Consider the following 16137-nt stretch of genomic DNA (forward strand, 5'->3'; position numbering starts at 1 on the left):
TCAGTACTCCAGTGTTCCCTGAAGTAACAGGGTCGTGGGATCCTCTGAGGTGACCACGGTGTGGCTGTCGGAGTTGGGGTTCTGCGCTTCGCGCCTCCCTCAGCCTTTGCCTGCAGCTCTTTCGATGTCCCTCATGGCTCAGGGAGGCACTTCTGGTCCAGCCTCCTGTGGTCCTTAGTGTCTCGTTGGCCTCTGATAGTCTGGAGTGTCTGTATGCTGGTTTGCTGCTGTTTTCCCTGGCCAGGCTTAGGGCGGGGACCATCCCTGGGGGTGGGGGTGGGTGTCCTCGGCCTTCCTGGGGCAGGGGCGGGGCTGCTGCCTGCAGCCCCTGTTTGTCACCATGTGTCTCGGGAGGCGGGACTTGAGGGCCTCACTTCCTGCTTCTCTCGTCCCACTGGGTGGCTCTGGCGCCTTAGGATGCCCACCCAGACTGACGACTGACGACTGTCCCCGTTGGGTCTCCGGCTGTGTCGTCCCCTCTTTGCTTGCCTGGAAGCAAGCCCCGCACCCCTCCAGCCCCACACCCGCTGTTCATTTCTCTGTTGCTCCTGAAGCCTCACGTGAGTCTCTGGGCCCCAGGCCGTCATGATCAGGTCATCCCAGCTTCGCCTTCGGGCTGGTTCCTCTGACCGGACCACGTGGTCTCGCAAGGACTTTCGTGCTCCACCGGGGTCCTGGCCCTGCTTGCCCTTCCTCCTCCAGGGAGCCCTCGTGCTGTTTACGGAGCACAGCAGTCGGAGGACAAGACCGGCGTGTCCCCCTGCGCCCCAGCTTTTAGGCCATTTTGACACAGTGTTGTTTGTTTCAAAGAATTCAAGCTGGATGGAGCTGTAGGCCTCTATGGAATCAGTGATATAGAAAGTCGGTATTTCTCTTAGAATGTTCAGATTGTTCCTATTTTAGCTTTATTCATTCCTCGTTTTTCAGTATGAGTTTTGGAAACTGCTCGGTGTGTTCACAGCCCCGCCCCTGGCTCTGCCTCCTTTCCTCACTCGCAGGCTGGGGTCAGGCTCCCCAGCTCAGGGCCGGTGTGGCCCCTCCTTGCACCTAGTCCCCAGACGCAGCGTCTGCCTGGAGTTCGCAGAGCTCCCTCCCCACCCCTTGGGAGCACCCACAGGCCTTCGGCAACCGTCCTCCGTGTCCTGCCCCTGCCACCCCCCCGTCCCTGGGAGTCCTCTGCGGACAGCCCACTCGGCCGTTTCTGCCAACATCCTTTCTCTGCATTACGTGGAACCGAAACGTAGGGTATTTTTGTCAGCCCTTTAGTGGAGTCCTTCCATGTTAAAAGCAATGGTCTTCAGATGTTTTTAACCCTGGAACTTGTTTTAAACATAAAATATTGCAGAGACCCTCATTTTGTATAAGCAGTCAGCCTGGAACTGCTTTGCCTAGGATGATGTCAGGGCCACAAGCCCCCAGATCCTCCACTGGGTCTCACTGCTGCTTGTCTAGAAGCCCTGCTCTCAGACCCCTGGACACCCTTTCCTCCGCTCCTCTCCCTTCCCTGCCCCCTGCGCCCGGACAGTTTGCTGGGCCGCATCTCAGTGTGCGGTACTGAGTGAGGAGGAAGGCTCCAGGTAACGATGGTGTGAAGTCACTCTTTGGTGGCCGTGTGTCAGTGGTGGACATGTCTAGAGACATAAGTCCTGGAGGGCGAGCTTGGCCCACCCAGTGCCTGGAGGAGGCCCATCCGTCTCAGCTGCTGGGGGAGCCCTGCTCCGAGGTGGGCTGGGTGTCCCGGGCCCTGCTTCTGAGTCGGTCCTGAGTGTCCCAGTGTGGCTCTGCCTGCTGGCAAGGGAGGGGTTCACATGTGCCCTCCCTGCCATGCAGTGTCTCCTCGTGAGGAAAACAAGTCACCTGTGGCGTGTGTTCAGCTTTCCCTGTGCGGTTTGTGATGTGTAAGAAGTGCCTGTCTCTGTTGTGGGCACTGATGATTTTGGTGATCAGTTTGTAAACTGCCACCTGCCTTTAAAAAACATTTGAGTGGCATTTCTCTTTCTTTCTTGTCCCCTTTTGACTTTTTTTTTTTTTTTAGCTTGCTTGCCTTTTGTTTTAGCAGCTGCAGTATCTCGGAAGAAAAAACGAAGAATGGGAACCTATAGCCTGGTTCCTAAGAAAAAGACCAAAGTGTTAAAACAGAGGACGGTGATTGAGATGTTTAAGAGCATAACTCATTCCACTGTGGGCGCCAAGGTAAGGGGGCGGGGACGCTGCGCTCCTGCACGCCTGCTGGACGCGCGTGCTCCTGTCCAGTCATCCCCGGCCAAAAGGGCACCGTGTGAGGCTGTGGGGTGACCTCAACCTCCCTCCACGGAACCCTGGCTCTAGAGCGCCTCTGGTCTGGGGCAGCCCCACCCGCACGGCCCCCGATGGACGTTTGCAGGTGTCCGATGCCGGGGTCCTGCTGATGGGCGCCCCCGCCGTGTTCCAGGGTGAGAAGGACCTGGGCGATGGCGCCCTCCACGTGAACGGGGAGAGCCTGGAGATGGACTCAGAGGAGGACGACTCAGAAGAGCTAGATGAGGATGAGGAGCCAGGCGCCCCGCCGGCCGTGTTCCCCGCGGAGGACGGCAGGACTTCTCAGGACAGCGCTCTGGAGCCTGACCGCCCCCAGAAGGTAGGCCTGGGGGTTCCTCGGGGACCGTGGGTCCGACCCTGAGCCGTCTGAGTGCTTCGGGCCTCAGTGAAGCCCCCATTCTCATCTGTCTGGGGTTCTTGTGTTTTGTTTCTCTTGGTGTTTGGATTAGTTGGTTTTCATGAGAGCGATGTCTTCTTCCCGTGCGGCATTCATGGGAGCGGGCGACGAGCTTCCCAGGGCTAGGTGGCAGGAGCTGCGCGTTGGTGGCCCGCTGGGCTGGATGGCTGCTGCCGGCCAGGGGCTTGCGTGCATTGGCAGGTCCGGGGTCCGGTGCGTCCTTGTGCGGGCACTTCATCTGGGTCCCCTCAGGGGCAGCGAGGCAGGTGGCCCCCGCAGGCTGGGCCGACTGCTGGGGTGGGGAGCAGCTATGGCTAAGAACCAGGCCGGCACGGAGCCGTGGCTTCACCGTTCTGCGCGTCAGACTGAGAAAGCTTTCGACCGCCGCTGCGTAAGGGGGACAGCGTGTCTGATGAGTTACCCCAGACCTGAAGGCAGGCAGAGAGGCTCCGGGGCCTTTGCTGATTGGCGTCTGTGCTTTGCATCAGCCTGTGCTCTGGCGCAGCCCTCGAGGTGTGTCAGGGGTTTTCTTTCAGCTTCTGGAGTTTGTGGGACGTCTTTTCTTGGTGTTGCTTAAATTTGAATTCATTTTCAGCCAGTTTTGCCAGGTCTACTTTTTTAGCAGGTTTTGGGGCAAAATTTTAAATGCTTCCTGCAGCTCTTAAGGAAATTATTCAAAAATAAGTCGGTGAAGGTGGGGAGGGTGTAGCTCAAGCGCTAGAGCACGTGCTTAGCACTCACGAGGTCCTGGGTTCAGTCCCCAGTGTGTTCTCTGGAATAAATAAATAACCCCCTGACTGCCCTCCCCCAGAACAACAACAACAGGAAATTGGGTGGAAATGCCAACATTAGAGATTTAAGGGGAATTTAAAGATTCCTTGCTGTGAAATACCGTGTATTATTTTCCGTTCGTGTGGGGAAGTGTGAGGAAGGATGTCTCCTACTCCCGTGGAGGCTGTGGAGCCTGCCTGTCCTTCCTGCCTCCTGCGGCTTCCCCGCCGGGCCCCTCCCGAGCTCCGCTCCTGCCGGCCGGCCGCGGGTTGAGAGGGACTGTCTTTTGTCTCTCTGCCTTCAGATCTGCGCTTCAGTGTGTGAGCTGGAGTTCTCAGGGGGCTGGGCCACTTCTCACGCCTTCGCGTCTGTCAGTGCGTGTTGCTCTGGCGCCCGTTCTCCTGCCGGCTTGTGCACCTGGTGCCGCGATCTGGGCAGCTTCGTGTGGGCACAGTGCGCTGCGGCCCCTCTGCAGGTGGGCATTCGCCTTCCAGCCGCGCCTGTGATGTCAGAGCTCACGGTCGCTGGCCTGGCTCCACATGCCTCCCGGGCCCTGCTTCTGACTCCGCAAGGACCTTGCTCCTGGCGGTTTTGGATGAACGTGAACGCAGATTCTTCACCAGTTTCGTTCTTCCTGTGCAGACGTGTGACGTGTAGACTGTGGGGTGGGCGCATTCAGAGAGGGTGAGTTTTATGGCACGTAAAGTGTTTCTCAGCAAAGCTTGTTTTTTTTTTTTTTTAACCACATCTCTTACGATAATTTTTTTTTAATGAAGGTCCTGGGATTGAACAGAAGACCTCGTGCGTGCTAAGCATGTGCTCTACCACTGAGTTCTCCACCCTCCCTGTGCCCGTGTCAGTGAGGCTTTTTAAAGACAATGCGAGGTCAGGGTTCCATGGCCTCCCTCAGCCACGCGGTCAGCCACGCGTGTCCAGCACTGTTTGCTGGCTGGTGTTTCTCTCCCTGCTGATTTGAAATGCCACCTTTAGCATACACCGTCTGGCATTTGAACTTGAGTCTGTTTCTGGATTCTCTGTTTTGACGGAAGGCCTCACCTTCCAGAAAGAGTCTGGACGCTGAATAGGTCTAGATGTTGATACGATGCGTGACAAGCCAGCGTGAGGGCTGGGAAACAGGTCAGAGCAGGACCGGAGAGAAAGTGCGGGAAACTCGGCAGCCGGCAGGGCCGGGCCTAACTGGCCCTGGGGCTGCACTTCCTGAACTGCGGACTGAGCTCCGCCAGACAGGCCAGTGTGGGTGGGTGTGGCTGCGGCTGTGGTCGGGAGGGGTCTCGCAGGTCCGCGGTGGGCTGAGGGAGGGGGCACCTTACGAGCTTGGGCTCAGGGCCAGGCGAGGTTGCTCACGTGCCAGGTGGTGGGAGGAAGCCCGGCCATCACTGCCCCCCCGGCCCGTCTTGTCTGGGCATCATGGGGCCAGGCAGGACCATCCCTGTCTCTCATCAGGTTTGCAGGACTCATTCATGCCCACTGTTAGGTAATGGGTTCTGAAAGTGGTCTGGGGGTCCCCAAGCCCCTTCCGGGGTCGCTGAGGTCTAGGAGGTGAGGCTGATGCCAGGGCGCTGGTTCCCCGTATTAGGCTGTGGGCTGGGTGGTCCTTGGGCGGAGGGTCACAGCCACAGGCGTGCGGGCACCTGACCCACCTCAGTGGGAGCCCTTGGCAGCTCTTGGGGTTTCTGGGCATGGGAGGGAGTCGGCGTGGGGCCTGTGCCTCCTGTCACGCTGTCCCGGGCGCACCCACCCCCGGGCCGTCACGGGGGTCTGGACTGCCGGTCTGGTGCAGTGGTCTTATACCCTGCCCTCATCTGCGTTTACCTGGTTTCCAGGAAGGTTGGGGGTACTTTTTCACGTGTTTACTTGCCACTTGGATGCCTTCTTTTGTGAAGTGGCCATTTAAGACTCACCCAGTTAGCTGAATGGTTGTTTGTCCTTTAAAAAGTCGCCTCACGGGAGGGGAGCCCCCGTGGCCTGTGCTGCAGTGAGGGCGCCTTTCTCCCCAACGGGCTGGTGTCCTGGTCCCAGCTCGGGGGACGTGCAGGCGTGCTGGGCCTGCGGGTCAGGTCCCCGCCTCCAGCTGTGCCAGCCGCTGCCCTTCTGTGCCCAGGCCCCTCCCAGCTCCGGGTGTGCTGCTGTCGTGGCCCTTGTGAGGTGGCCCAGCCCCTTCCTCTGCGGCCACTCTGCAGGACTTTCACAGGCGGTGGGTCTGCCTGTTTTCATTGGTATTTCGTTGCGTAGTCTTTTTAGAATAAGAAACTACTCGACGAACATTAAAGGTAGCATTTAAATGGAGCTGACTGAAGATACCGGAGTCCTACAAAGAAGGCTGTGTTCAGTGGTGCAAGTCTAAAGCACTGCCAACTAGTACTGCACAGGGGCGGGGTTGTTGCCCACTCCCCAGCAGGGCCCCGGGTTGGTCACTGTGGCTGTGATTCTGCGGAATGAGACCCGGAAGGGAGCTTTCATGTTGAACAGGACAAGGGAGAGGAGTTTGCTGAGAGTGCAGCCACCCGTCTAAAGAGGGCAGGACCAGCGGAGCAGCTGCAGTAGCTCCCGAGCCGAGCTCCCGGGCCACCACGGCACAGCCTCCCGGTGTCTGTGTGGTGGCAAGGCTGGTTCAGAAGTGCAGTGACACGGTGTCAGGAGTGTCCACAGACGCGGGGGTGAGGGGAGGGTTCCTCACTGGAGCATGTGTGGAGGACAGGACGGCGGTGGCTGCTTCTCCCCCGGCCTGCCCTGAGACAGGGGTCTTTCAAGATAAGGACTCTGAGAAACAGCCACGCATCACACGTAAAAACTGGCTGTAATTCCTTAATATCACCAGAGTACTTAGTGGTAAATTTACCAACCAATGTCTGTAACCTCTAAGGGGAAATTTGTAGCCCTTTGCTGGAAGAGGTGGAGCAGATCGCGAGTTCGTGGCGTGAACTCCATCACTTGCCTGAGGAAGACCCGCTGTGTTATCTTCCCTGTGTCGTCCGTGGTTCAGAACAGTTCTCGTCAGTTCTGACGGGACTTCTGTGGAACCAGCGACGTGGGAAGTGCCCACCGTGGGGCGGGGACGGACTGCAGCTCGACTGCGGCCCAGCGATCAGGCAGGGCTGGGGCAGGCGGTGGCTGCCGAGCGGGTGGGACAGGGAGCCCAGCAAACCTGTCTGTCTGTGAAGACGGTCTGTAGTGAGAGCTGGGCTTCCAGCTGGCGGCCGCGCCGCCCTGGGCTTGCCAGAGAGGGTCACTGGGGGGCCGACGGGTCTCTTGGGGAGAAGTGGGCGTTGACCCTTGGGTCAAGCACACACTCTGTTCTGGAATTAGATGGGGTGATGGCTGTGCGGCTCTGAATGTACTCAGGACCGGTGAACTGGTACTTTGAGAAGATGAATCTAAGGGTGGGTGAATGATAAAATCGTAAAGCTGTTACTTGAAAAAAATTCCAGATATAAAGGGTCAACACAAGCTATAGGACTGTGGAAAAAGTGTTGGGAACCATGTTTCTCATCTCAAATGAAGGCCTTGCGGTGCAAGACTCACCCAGAAGCCAAGAGGGGAGAGACGAGGGTTTGACTTGCCGAATAAAATCTCAGAAGTGTTTCGTAGAGAGAAACGCCAGCAGCGAGGCTCACAGGACCTAATAGGAAACTGTTTGCAACATATTTAACAGACACGGATTACTGTCCCGTGTGTGTAGCTTCTGCAGTGAATAAGAGAGCAAGGACCTGGAAATACGCTTAATGGGAGAAACAGAGGCGGTGGCGCGGGAGCCCTCGGCTCCTGTGTCCCTGGGGGAGACCCCGGACAGTGCTTCCGGCAGCTTCCTGGACGTCCATAGCCAGCGTCCGGCACAGCTGGAGCACGCCTGCTGATTTGTCCCGGAGGGTTGTGGCTTGTCTGGAACGTAACCTTAATGTGAAACTGCGAGGTGCCCATGGACCATGCGAGGGTGAAGCTACCCAATGAGGAACCGGGCCCGAGTGTGTTGGGGGCACCGGGTACTCACAGTGCTAGTGCCTTGAGACGGAGTCACCCACAGCACAGAGTAAGGCCCCTCTGCCGTTCCATTAGGGAGGGAACGTCCCGGAAGTGTTTGTGCTCTGCCGTCCAGCTGGAAACGCTCCGGGCTCTGGTCCACGTGCGCGTGGCAGGGCTGGAAGGGCATGAGGTTCCTGGGGCCGGCTGCCCTCCGGCGGGTGGGGTAGCCTTGCTCTTTATGTCAGTTTGTGGCCTCTGAGAGCCTCCTTACCATGTGCGCTCTGGTACCTTTTCGTTGAATTCTGCCACAGGTTAAAGGCATCCGTGCACTAGCCCTCAGCAGGCACTGGATGCCCTGACGCCTCCCAGACCAGGGGTACAGATCAGGGAAGGGTGGGGCCGGGCACCTCATGGGAAGACAGCATATTTGGCTACGTCGCCAGCCACTGAGGGTCTCTGAGTTTTTGTTTTCTCCTTGGCGCGCGGTGTGGCTGGGCAGACGGACGGGGAATCGGAAGAGGAGCAGGAGTCGGCCGGCACCGGGGAGGAGGAGGAGGACGGAGACGAGTCAGACCTGGTAAGCCCCGCTCGCGTGGCTGGGTGCTGGGCCTGCGTGGGCGACCGGAGAGCCGCGCAGCCGTGCAGCCCCCGCTTGGCTCCGTCCACGGTGGGTCCAGGGCCGCGGCCGAGCAGAGGGCCAGGGGAGGGGCCGGCGTGGGCGGCAGGGGCGCGTGACCGATGTGACAGGTGAGGCATCTGAGGTAGAGCTGAGGGGCCTCTAGGGTGGATGACGCTATGAGGTGGGGGACGGGCTAAGACAGTCCTTGTTGCTGGTGGGCAGCCCTGTGGTGACCCCACGGAGGCTGGGGTCAGAGGGTGGGGCTGTGGGAGTAGCTGATGGGGGAACTCGGAAGTGGGGACGGGGATCAGCTGAGGACGGAGCCTGGGGACACCCCACGGGCCAGCGCGAAGCAGGGGAGGGTGGGGCGGCTGTGAGACAGGGAAGGAAGCTCGGAGAGTTCGGGGTCATGGGAGCTGAGGACCACTCTGAAGAGGGGAAAGTGGCAGGGCTGGCAGCTTGCTGTGTGGGTGGACGAGAGGCAGGCGGTAAGCGGTCATTTCCCGGGACAGTGGATGGAAGTGGCAGCGAGCTTTGGGTGCAGTGTGTGCAGTTCTTCCCAGAGTTTTGCTGTGAAGGGGAGCGCGGGGGCTCGCGGTGGGGCGTCGCCAAGGCTGCTGCCCCACCACCTCCCGTGGGTCAGTGAGGTGCCCAGCGCGGGGGCTCGGGCACCATGGTGGTTGTCGGAAAGCCCGGCGAGCTGCCCCCGGGTGTCTTTTCAGCTCGTGAGCCCATTCTTTAAAATTCCCTTCTCTGTCCACAGTGAGCGGGAGCTGGGAGACCCTCCCGTTGGCCCGTCGGGAAGGCTAGTGGGTCACGCTGCGCGTCTGTTTGTAACTCGTGGTAGATGCCCTTTCTACGTCTTGGTTTTAGAAGCAGATGATCCAGAACCTAGAGATGCTATAAAGTGACACACCCCTCCCGTTGCTCTCCGCGTAGCAGCTGTAGCTTCAACGTGGGTTCTGAAGCGGGTTCAGGCGTCTGCTGTACCTCTCCTTGTGAGCAGCAGCAGTGGACACGTGTGGTTAAAAGTGGATTCTCTTACTGAGTTTATTTACTTCATTCCTGGGTAGAACTTTCTCATTTATTCTTTCTTGTGCCAAACTCAACTCAAGTAAGATTTATAATTCCATTTTAAGTCCCTTGGCTTTTTTACCCCACTGGCAAGTAACTGAGGTTAGAGTGGTGTTTAGGAAAAGGTAGGAGCGTCTCTAAGAATGCGACCTAGAAATTGCCTGAAAGTGAAGTTAATCTCCTAGTTGAAGAATCAAGACACAGCGAAAAACAGCACTTGTAGCTTTTTGCTTTTTTCTTCCTGCCCTGGGTTCTCAGAGTTCTGAATCCAGCATCAAGAAGAAGTTTCTCAAGAGGAAAGGGAAGCCTGACAGCCCCTGGATCAAGCCGGCCAGGAAGAGGCGGCGGCGGAGCAGAAAGAAGCCCTGCCCAGTGCTAGGTGAGCGGAAGCGGCCGGGGCCGGGGGCCAGGGTTCTGCATCGGGTGCAGTTGGAACGGAAGGCCCACCATTTAAAAAAAGAATCCAAAGTGTCTGAACCGCCTTTATCAGAGACATGCTGATCCTGAAGTGGCTTCCTTCCAGGCCCCTTCTTGCGACGCTGGCTTCCTTGCCGAGTGTTCCCCACCTTCCTGCCCTCCCCTCCCTGTGCGCCTGGCATCTGCGACTTGCGTGGACGCTGTATGGTCACTGCCGCTGCATGTGATGTCTGTGGGCAGGGCGGGGTCCTTGGTGGCTCTTAGCCCCGTGGGCAGGCTCCCTTGTTCTGGAGGGAGTTTGCTGGAGGGGCTGACACAGGGAGGGCCCTGGTGGGCCTGGCTTGCAGCCTACCTGTGGAAGGCCTGGGGCAGCGTGACGTGCACGTGTGGTGACAGGAGGACCGCACCCTGTTGTGAGGGTCCTGTGCCCCTGCCTGTAGTGGCCTGCTCCCGCCTGCCCCGCCTGGCCCTGGACCCTCTGCTCCCTGCTGCCCCCGCAGACGGCTCGGTCTGTGTAGACCATTTACAGATGGGTCTTCCCGGGGGTGCCCTTCTCCTAGGCCCTCTGAGTGTTGCTGAGGGGCGTTGTTGGTGCAGTTGGGGGAGGAGTCCAGGGTGCACTGGCCAGGCTCTGTCCCTCGCCATGGGACAGTTCGGCTCTTTCCAGCGTTTCACAGGTGAACTCTGGGAACGTTTGTGTGCAAGTCCTGGTTGAGCACGTGCTTTCCTGTGTCTCGGGTGGATGTTTAGGAGGGCGGGGCTGAGCCACATGGCGTGTCTCACGTTTTAGGGGAGCCGCCAAACTGCCCTCTTGCATTACTGCAGCAGCGGGTGAGCGCCCCGGAGCTGCTGCGTCCTCACGACACGTGCCATTGGCCGGTCTAGTCTCAGTGCTGCTGGTGGGTGTGGGGTGGTGTCTTACTGCAGTTTCACTTTGTATTTACCTAATGAACAACAAGGCTACACACCTTAGCGTTTTTGCATCTATCTTTTGTGATATGTTCATATATTTTGTTCATTTTAAAACCAGAGTGTTTGTTTTCTCATCGAGTTGCAAGAATTCTTTCAATATTCTGCATACAAGTCTTTTGTCAGATACATGTTTTGCAAGTATGTGCCTGGTGTAAAAGTTTTAAAAAGTATTTGCTGAAGTCTAATTTATAGATTATCTTTAAAACTCATGCTTTTCATCTCAGAAATCTTTGACTTAAATAGCCCAGGTCAGAGAGATTTTGTCCCATGTTTTTTTCTTGAAGTTTTATAGTTTCAGCCTTTACATGTGGGGCTCTGATCTGTGGTGGGTGTGTGTGTGTGGTGTGAGGTTGCTCACTTTTTTACCTGTGGACGTCTAGTTGTTCCAGCACCAGTGGTTACGTTAACTTTTCTTTTTCTCCATTTCACTCTTTGAACCTCTGCTGACGGTCACCGCGTGGCTGTTTCTGGACTCTAGTCGACCTGGTTGGTTGGTCGATGCCTGCACCGGCACCGCCCAGCTGCGGGGCTTCGTTCTCTTCTCCTCAGTTACTTCAGTGTCTTCTGGACTCCCCGATTGGGAAGTAGGTCTGCTGAGTGGCTGCTGGGGAGGCAGAGCTGGCCTCGGGGAGGCAGAGGCTGCGGGAGGCCTGTGTGTGGCAGGCGGTTTCAGGCTGCATTAGGTGGCTGGTGGGGCTTTCTGACTCACCAGGCGCACACGTGCCTCCTCTGAACCTCGTCTCCTTTCCTCGGTACCACGGCTTGTCAACCATGATCAGAGTGCCTGATGTGGTTCCTGCTGGTGGCTCACAAAAGCGTCTGTAGATCTAAGACTCAGAGTAGTTTTGGGGTGAAGGCTTCATCTTTGCCATCTTGGGTATGATGTATAAAGCCCATGCCTAAGTACTGTTCATATAGTTTGAATTTGTTTTCCTTCCGTCAAGTGTCTAGAGTTGCAGAAGGCTACTCACGTTCTTCGCAGCGGTGGTGACAGTTTCTTACTGCTGGGCGGCTTCTCCTATCTGAGGCCTGGGTGCAGAACGTGGCATGAGTTCAGCATCTTCGGATACCGCTCCTCTCGATGTTAGGCTCCCTCAGTCCCGATCACTGACACAGCATCAGTGACTAGTGTTTGGAGGCTCGGCTGGGAGATTCGGGCACTGGTCCTTTGCTGGTGGTAACCTCGTCCTGTGTAAATGCGCATTTTGCAGGCTTCCTCAGTGAAATGCCCTTAAGAGTAGCCGATACGGGTACACCTGCTGGGACATGTGGGCGGGCCGCCCCTCAGCCAGCTCCTCGCTTGCGCACTCTGGGGCAGGTTCACCTGGTGTCACCCTCTGGTGAGCCACGTGCTTTGAAACTGCCTGTCTGACAGGTGGATGCTCCTGTGGCCCCGCGTCTTCCCCCATCATCCTGACACCCAGGGGTCTGCGAGGCTGGCCCCTTTCCCAGCAGCCCCATGCGTCTGCAGCCTCTGCATCTCCTGCGCTTCAGCTGGTCTTTCAAACCTGTGTTTCAGATTTTTCTGTTCTATTTTAAGTCGTATTCATGGAACATACACTTACGACATTTTTATTCGTGTCCTGAAGTATTTGGTCAGCTCTTACCTGGTCGGTCTAGTTGCAGACAAAGGTGTTTCCCAAGGCAGGCCTTGCCTTTCTTGGCACAGCCCCTTCCTACGAGTGCTCTGTGCGGAGGGGACCACCTGCGAGAAGAGGCAGGGGCGAAGGGGCCAGGATGGGGTGGTGTCTGAGCCTGTTGTCTGCGTAGACTACTGTGCAGCCCCGTGGCGGCGCAGCCCGTGGCGCGGCTGGTGCCTGGCCCGCTACGTGTGTGCCTTTGGAATGCAGGTGCTGAAGCCTACGCGTCGTCTTCGGGGAGCGCGGAGCCGACGGCACCGGGAGACAGCTTGGGATACATGGAGGTGTCGCTGGACTCCTTGGATCTCCGTGTCAAGGGGACGCTGCCCGCAGAAGCAGAAGGTGAGCTCCGGGGCCGGCGCCTCCCTGCTCTGGGCTTGGAGGTGCCTGCCGTGTTGGTGTGGAGGCCGGGCAGGGCGTGGAGCGTGCGGGTCAGGTACCAGGACGCAGGCGGGTGTGCCGTGTCACTGCGTGGGCCAGTCCGGAGCCTCCAGGGATGGGGCAGTGGGCGTCCCCCTCGGTCAGGTTGTCCCTGAGAGTCAGACGTGCTTTTACATCGTGTCCTAATGACACGGTGGACTCCTGCCCGGGCTGCGCTTCACCAAATGCTGGCTGGCGTCATTGTGAGTGACAGGGCTTTTCTGTGACCTCTGACTCCGGTTGTGGTTGGTGAGATGTGGCTCCAATGGGCTCAGGTACGTTCTGCGATGGTGAGGTCTGCACTCCAGCTGGGCCCAGGGCCTGCAGGAGCAGGTGGAGCTGCCCTCCCCGCCACCCACTTTCTCCCCACCGCTGCAAACCCTTTGTCAGCAAAAAGTAATTAAAGACTGTTTGACTCTTTGGAAAAACCTATTTGAAATGTAACATGGGGAAAATATAAAATCCTTGTTATTTACATTCAGCGTGGACTTTGCTTCTGTGGAATATAACCAGTCATTCTGTTTTTTTTCCAAATGAATTATAGTCAGTGTACAGTGTTGTGTCAACTTCTGGTTACAGCCTAGTGTTTCAGATACACGTGTGTACACGTGTATCTGCTTTGAAATTCTTTTCGCTGTAGGTTACTACGAGATGCTGAACGGTTCTCTGTTCTCTACAGAGGAGACTCGTTTATTTTATACGTAGTGGTTAGTATCTGCAGGTCAACCAGTTGGTCTTTAAAGGACAGCGCCCGCTCTTAGGGTCTGGGCACTGGGGGAGCCCTGCCCTGCTCAGTGCAGGGCATCACAGGCTCAGCTCACGAGGGGAGCCGGGGGCGCGTCCGGGCTTGGGGGCACGGCCACTCGTCTCCTCACTGAGGACGGACCAGGAGCCCCCTGCTCGCCTTGTGCTCTCGTCCACATGAAGCGACTCCTGTGATCAGTGTTGCTACACCTGCTCTGAGATTTGTCACAGGAAGTTGTGTCCATTTACCACGTACCCCAAGCCCTGCACTGTGCCCAAGGGTCAGAGGTGAGATGGCAGCTCACAGTGGGGTCTCCCACTGCCCTGTTGGTTACTTGGGTTTAGCCTTGGCCTGGAAACACCTAAGTTCGTTTCCGGTAAAAGGAAGCCAAGCTGGCGAAAGCCACATCGAGGTGGGAGGGGGAGCTCAGTGTGCAGTGTCGACCCCACGTTTGTTCTCCTGGTGGAATGGCCATGTGGGTGCGTCTGGTTGACTGACGTCAGGTCCCTTGGTTGAGGTTGAGGTGCTGGCCCCTCGAATCCCTCTCACATTCGTGGGATGCCTGGGGGCTCGCACTGCAGATACAGGCCCGCGTCCTCCCCACGGCCTCGCTGCTCAGCCCCTCGCGATCTGTGTCCTGTGTTCGGGGTCACCGCAGGCACCCCCTGGCTGACTCTTGGTCTGACCTGGCTTCCCCATTTGCTCTTGGAGAGGCCTCCTCCCACCACGAAGGAAGGGCCTGGGCCCCTTGGGATGTGGGGTCACCCTCCTGCTTTGTTCCCTCCTGATCACGCGAGCTCCAGCCCTCAGGGTGTGACTGACCCTGTGTCCTGAGTGTGTCTTGGCAGGGACCAGCCTTGGCTCCCAAGCAGGGGGAGGGGCAGCAGCCAGGGCCTGTCCTGTGAGCCAGCCTCTGTGCTGTGGGCCGGGAGGCGGAATCCACTGCTCTTTGCGGGGGGGTGGGGTGCCCGGCGGGACCCCCACCCACCTCACACTCACCTGAAATGTGACTTCCTTTGGAAGCTTCTGGTTGGGTTGAGCGGTCTTCCTGGCAGCCAGCCTGCGCGCCCCCACTGCCTGGGTGGGGTGCCCTGGTGGGCTTAGAGGAGCAGACCTGGGCTCCCTCCCACCCCCACCCCTCGTTGCTCCACCCTCATCCGTAGAACGGGGGAGGTGGTAACAGGCTCTCCTGGTGGTTTCCCCGACTTCCCGCCTTCGGCCTGACCACAGGCTCTGTGCACTGTTGCTGCGGGTGAGAAACGGCAGATAATAACTGAATAAACAAGCTGCTTCCAGATCCTTCCACGTTGGGGAGAGAGCACATGGTTAGCATGCACGAGGTCCTGGGTTCAATTCCCAGTACCTCCGCTGAAAAACCAAATAACTAACTAAACCTACTCACCTCTCCCCGCAAAAACAGAAATTCAAAAAGGAAGGGAAAAAACAAACGTGAAAACTGACTTCAGATCCTTGCAGGTCCAGTCGCGTTTGTTGTGCTGCTGTGATTTTCTGGAACCGAGTGAGGAAATCAGTGCTCTTCTGTTGGGGGCAGCAGCTTGGGAGCAGCAGGGCTGCTTCTGCAGACATGCGGGCTGCGTGCGGCGGGGACACGGGGACCTGCCAGGGCCACACTCACCACGTCTGTGTGACTGCAGGGCTGGCCAACGGTCCCGACGTGGGGGAGACGGACGGCCTCCAGGAGTTGCCCCTCTGCAGCTGCCGGATGGAAACCCCGAAAAGCCGAGAGATCACCACTCTGGCCAACAACCAGTGCATGGCCACCGAGAGCGTGGACCACGAAGTAAGTGGGTTTGTGTCCGCACTGAGCTTGGCCAGTGCCCCCGGTGAGGGAATCAGAGCCCCGTGCCTGGTCTGGGGGACGTTTGCAGAGCTGTCTCCACGTGGCGGCCAGCTGGCATATGGGCAGGGTGCGTTGTGTTCTGTTGCCGCCGCCCCCCCATGCCACTCCTCAGACCCCTTCCCTCCTTGAGAAGAACTTTCCATGATGGAAAAGTGGTGGCCGACCTTCTGAACCTGCTCCTCAGATCCGAGTCACCAGCATGTGGGTCCGCCCCTCCCTCCTGCTCTCAGGGTTTTGACCTAGTGTTCTGAGCAAACCCGATTTTACCACTGACTATCTCGGTGCGCAGCTCTCAAGAAGGAGGAGAGCATCGTCTTGTGTAACAAAAATAGCAGTAATTCTGTTATTACACAATGCCTACTTCAAAGTCAAGTGTCTCTGAAAAATGCCATGTACGGTTCTTTCCTCTGGTTGAATCCAGGTAGGTGGGATCCGTCCTGGAATCCGTCTTCCACCTGCTGTAATCGGAGTGCCCCACTGACCCCTGCTGCAGGCCTGGGCTCAGCTGGTCACTTCTGTTTGAGCTCAGTCCTTCCCCTTAGCTCCCGAAAGTGAGGGCTGGAGACCAGAGCACATCCAGGCTCTAAGATTTTAATCTCATTCTGACCTAATTTTGGCAAGAACGCTTGGGGTAGGTGCTGTGAGGTCACCGTGCCGAGTGGGTCAGGTCGTCCATGGCTGCCGCCGATCCCTTGCTTACGGCTCCTTCCCTGCCGTGTCCCTGCCTCGGTCCCCGTTGCCTGAGTCCACCGTCTCATTAGAAGTGCACTGGCCCTGGAATTCTCTGGGTCGGGAGAGCTTTGCTCACCCGCTGGGCCGCTTGGTACCCTGAGATGTGCGTCAGCCTGGGTGCGTGGACTGCACAGCGACTCTGGGGGCTCTCTTTCACTTTCCAGAGCGATGCGTTGGTGTCTTAGCGACTTGCCGCGGGCTTGGCTTTGC

The 16137-nt window shown here is 57.8% G+C and overlaps 1 protein-coding gene and 1 long non-coding RNA gene across 22 annotated transcripts in view; both read left to right on the plus strand.

Moving 5' to 3' along the window:
• The window catches only part of EHMT1 (euchromatic histone lysine methyltransferase 1), a 119331-nt gene that overhangs the window by 59197 nt on the left and 43997 nt on the right, over positions 1–16137 (plus strand). For 13 of the 21 annotated variants that reach the window (XR_004319606.1, XR_004319607.1, XR_004319608.1 and 10 more), the window contains 7 exons: positions 417–560; positions 2057–2193; positions 2432–2617; positions 7947–8024; positions 9399–9519; positions 12380–12511; positions 14990–15135. Coding sequence is in view for 18 of the 21 variants with exons in the window: in XM_032479067.1 (XP_032334958.1) it covers positions 417–560; positions 2057–2193; positions 2432–2617; positions 7947–8024; positions 9399–9519; positions 12380–12511; positions 14990–15135 (944 nt within the window). In the remaining 3 variants the exon portion in view is untranslated. Of the gene's footprint in view, positions 1–121; positions 127–416; positions 561–2035; positions 2194–2383; positions 2618–7946; positions 8025–9398; positions 9520–12379; positions 12512–14989; positions 15136–16137 lie in introns of those variants that run through there. The other 8 variants (XM_032479060.1, XM_032479065.1, XM_032479069.1 and 5 more) reach the window with 5 other exon arrangements.
• Positions 9545–11486, plus strand: LOC116663339. The gene is made up of 3 exons (XR_004319609.1): positions 9545–10234; positions 11008–11113; positions 11474–11486. It is a non-coding gene; the product is annotated as an uncharacterized LOC116663339 (long non-coding RNA).

This window comes from Camelus ferus, chromosome 4, assembly GCF_009834535.1.
Source record: "Camelus ferus isolate YT-003-E chromosome 4, BCGSAC_Cfer_1.0, whole genome shotgun sequence".
Taxonomy (NCBI): domain Eukaryota; kingdom Metazoa; phylum Chordata; class Mammalia; order Artiodactyla; family Camelidae; genus Camelus; species Camelus ferus.